The sequence below is a fragment of the Topomyia yanbarensis genome, chromosome 2, assembly GCF_030247195.1.
Source record: "Topomyia yanbarensis strain Yona2022 chromosome 2, ASM3024719v1, whole genome shotgun sequence".
Classification (NCBI taxonomy): Eukaryota; Metazoa; Arthropoda; class Insecta; order Diptera; family Culicidae; genus Topomyia; species Topomyia yanbarensis.
Window position 1 is genome coordinate 137,067,085 of NC_080671.1, and position 3,389 is coordinate 137,070,473.

General features: G+C 36.4%; 1 protein-coding gene across 1 annotated transcript; it reads right to left on the bottom strand.

Moving 5' to 3' along the window:
• Nucleotides 1–529: 529 nt before the first annotated feature.
• Nucleotides 530–1,209, bottom strand: LOC131681483 (uncharacterized). The gene is made up of 2 exons (XM_058962294.1): nucleotides 1,123–1,209; nucleotides 530–1,060 (listed from the first exon to the last, which is right to left on the bottom strand). The coding sequence occupies exons 1-2, from the start codon at nucleotides 1,165–1,167 to the stop codon at nucleotides 539–541; spliced, it is 567 nt and encodes a 188-aa protein (XP_058818277.1). The 5' UTR covers nucleotides 1,168–1,209; the 3' UTR covers nucleotides 530–538.
• Between the last annotated feature and the right edge of the window lie 2,180 nt (nucleotides 1,210–3,389).

Genomic DNA, 3,389 nt, shown 5'->3' on the forward strand with positions numbered 1-3,389 from the left:
TATATAAACGGGAATGTGTCTTATTATTTGATAACAAGGTAGAGTAAAAGTAGGGAAAAGGAAAGAAAGCAAACGAGGAAAAAAAATCAAGCAAAACTTATCTGCAAACAACGTCGATTGTTCCGCACCAGCGAAAACAATGTACTGGATTTACTGCCGGCACCAGCAGAACGGCAGCTAACGAACGAACAAAGGATGACCTTCACTCACTGAAATTTACACACCGAACACCACTGTGAAATATAACGATCCGTTCCGTTCAAAGGTTGGGAGACGTATGTACAGTCGCCCCTTTGTAAGCAGGGCATTTTAAGCTACCCGGTTGAAGGCTGTTTACGTCCACTGGAGTGCAATGCAGACACTTCGGCCTTTACGTATAGTCTCTCGCAAGCTGGCCCGTCTCCCCGCATTTCCAGCATATCCTGGATCTATCCAGGCCTTTGCAAGCCTCTGCCATATGAATGGACAAATTAAAATTTCTAAACATAATGTTTGTTTAATGCAGAAGATTTTATTTCAATTGTCCGAATATTTCTTCTTAGCCAAGTAATCCCCCAACCAAACCCAGCACGGAATTAAGCAAAGAACTTACTATTCCGCTTACCGAAGCAGCTAGGTTGTTCACAGTAGCCGTTGCTAAGCTCAGTTGATTCAGCAGATCCTGCGATACATTAGTTCCAGCTGCAAGCACTTGGCCAGTAATGTTGCTCAGGTTGGATACGGCATTCACCAGCTGAATAGTGCCAGTGTTCAGGGTGTTGGTCGCTGTCGAGGAAGCAGTGCTCAGACCACTGCTGACCACTTTATTTATAACTGATTGAGCATTTTGGAGAGCAACTTGGGCATTCGACAGGACTGTGGCCAATAGAGAGTTAACGGTACCGCCAGCAGTTGCAGTTAAATTGGATAAAGCCGATGTGATCTGGGCAATTATGCTGTTCAGCTGGACATTGATGGCCGAAATTTGCGATGTTAGAACTCCCAACACGTTGCCTACAGTTGAGGTGACAGTTCCAAGTAAATTCTGCAGAATGTCTAGTTGTGGAGATCCGTATGCTACCTGAGAACGGATGAAAATTTTACATCAGGTGTTATGGTTATAACTACTCGATTGATACTTACACCCAGCAAGCACAAGCCAAATCCAATTATCAAAAATGACTTCATTTTTACAATTTGCTACAACTTTCAATTATCGTTCGAGACTGATGTTGAGATGAAGTGTTGCTGATATTTATATGGCAATAGGTTTCCATTTTATTAGTATTTTCTCAACTAAATCGATGGTTTTGCTGTACAGGACGTATTGACACAACTGAAACTAATATCCGAAATTTCCATGAGAGAAGTTTGTATTATGATCAAACAAACGTAATATGAAAACAGGTTTGTTTGTTACCTTGGATGTACTATGGTTTTGAATTAACTCTACAATAACATGTTTTTAAGCTTGTACCGCAGAATTGATATTGTTTTTTTTCACGAGCGTTAATATTTAATGAATGTCAAAACATGTTTTTGATTGATGTAATATCGCAATGCCGAAATTGGACTCTTTATAATGTATGTAAAGGCTAATTAAATTAAATTAATTAAATAACTTTTATGGAGACTGACAAAAATAAGTTGTAGTCATTGAATTTGTTTTGTTCATTTATTGATCCCTTATTCAATGCGTTTCTTACAGCTGGTTTGTTTTCAAGCTTGGCTCAATTTGTTTTTAACTACTAGAATTAAACTTAACTGGTAACTAAAGAATCACGTGTATTTCGTCAGTTGCATGAAAAATTTGATTCGAAGCCTATACGACAAGCATTTGAATTAATAGTTTAATAGTAGCTTTTAGCGGACATTCAAATGAATCCAGTAAAAGTTTGCTATTTTCTGTTTAAAAGTTTAATAAATCGGATAGATAAATGAGATTTATAAGTTAACATTAATATTCGAAGCGAGATTTTGTATAATTAAATGTAAAACAGATCCCTTAACGGCACTCTATTTTAACAAAACGGTAATCATTCTATTCTTTGGATCTTTCTAATGTTTTCCTATAAAAATATAAGATCTGCCCAAAATTTGATGATTATTTTCCGAGGACTTGGTCGACAAACCGAGACTATTTCTTTTGTTCAGTCCTGTATATTTGATACGGAGCTTCACTACCGTTTTTCATTTAAGCTTTCTCAAAACTAGAGGATTACAATTCTAGCTGTTGGTAGCTGCGAAATTTTCACTGACAAAACGGAGTTGAACAAGAGAACTAAGGACCATTAATTGTTGCCATTTAAGGTCGACTGGCTTCTAGTGGTGATCTTGCGTGACTTTTCTTTTGCTGGTTGTCATGGTGAAGGGGAACAAGTCTTCCTTTGCCTTGAGACATGTTGGTAGATTCGAGCGATACGTCGTAACTCTGCCTGAGCTCGACTACTATCAACAAAATATAAAGTTAGTCCATAAGATTTTAGGCCGGTTTCAAATGACCCTACTAGTTCTAGTTTTTTTGTCTGCATATTTCAAATCCTTGCTTTAACTTATGTTATGGCTTTAAAATTTTATTACTTTTCCTACTTAATAATCCCTAGCTAATTGAATGCCGTCAATAGAAAAAAAATGAAAAATGTGATTAAATATAGTCGAATTAAAAAAAGGGGAAATAGATTAATTTCGAAAAAATGAGTGTTCTGATGTTGTTTAAGAAACATAATTGATATGATATGATTATTCGATGGACCTGTAAAATGGTCGCGTTTCGACAAATAATAGTACATTCGTCATCTGTGTCTCGAGTAATGTGATAAACAGTGCGAATCAAAGATAAAAATATGATCCTGTGTACAGAATGCCGATAGCAGAATACAGCTTCTCTAATTCGAAGAGAGAAAACAGTAGTTTTTTTCATGTTGCGTTGAGAATATCTAGTTTGATGCAAATATCTTAATCAAACGAAGTTTCACAATCGCACCACCATCACAATTTCAGCAATGCCAATATTATGGTTTGAGAGCAAAAAAGTTTTAATTAGTTCTCGTAGTCATTATAGCATAAATCATTCCAATTAAATGCTAAAGGCAGAGTTCCGCGGCCGCGTTCTGGCAATTGCTCGATAAACCGATTAATTGCGCATCTAACTAGATCAAACAACAAAACTCGAAACATCAATGATTGAATGAAATTGAATGTTCCAATTCACATTATTTTATTTCATCGAGCTGCCTCCTGGTTTCTGACACCAATACCAGAAAATGCACATCTTCAACAATTACATACAATTTATTGTTCTTTGCTAATTATAGAAGTTTTTTACCAGAAAATGTGCCTATGTGACAAACTTTGTAACTTGACGACGCAAAGGAATCGTTTAAAAATCAGGAAATGTGTGTTCATAGACG

Excerpts from the sequence above, each read along its gene's own strand:
- LOC131681483 (XM_058962294.1), bottom strand. The coding sequence starts at position 1,167 with ATGAAGTCATTTTTGATAATTGGATTTGGCTTGTGCTTGCTGGGT. Across the intron at positions 1,061-1,122 it reads TTGGCTTGTGCTTGCTGGGT|GTAGCATACGGATCTCCACA; the intron begins GTAAGTATCAAT and ends ATCCGTTCTCAG.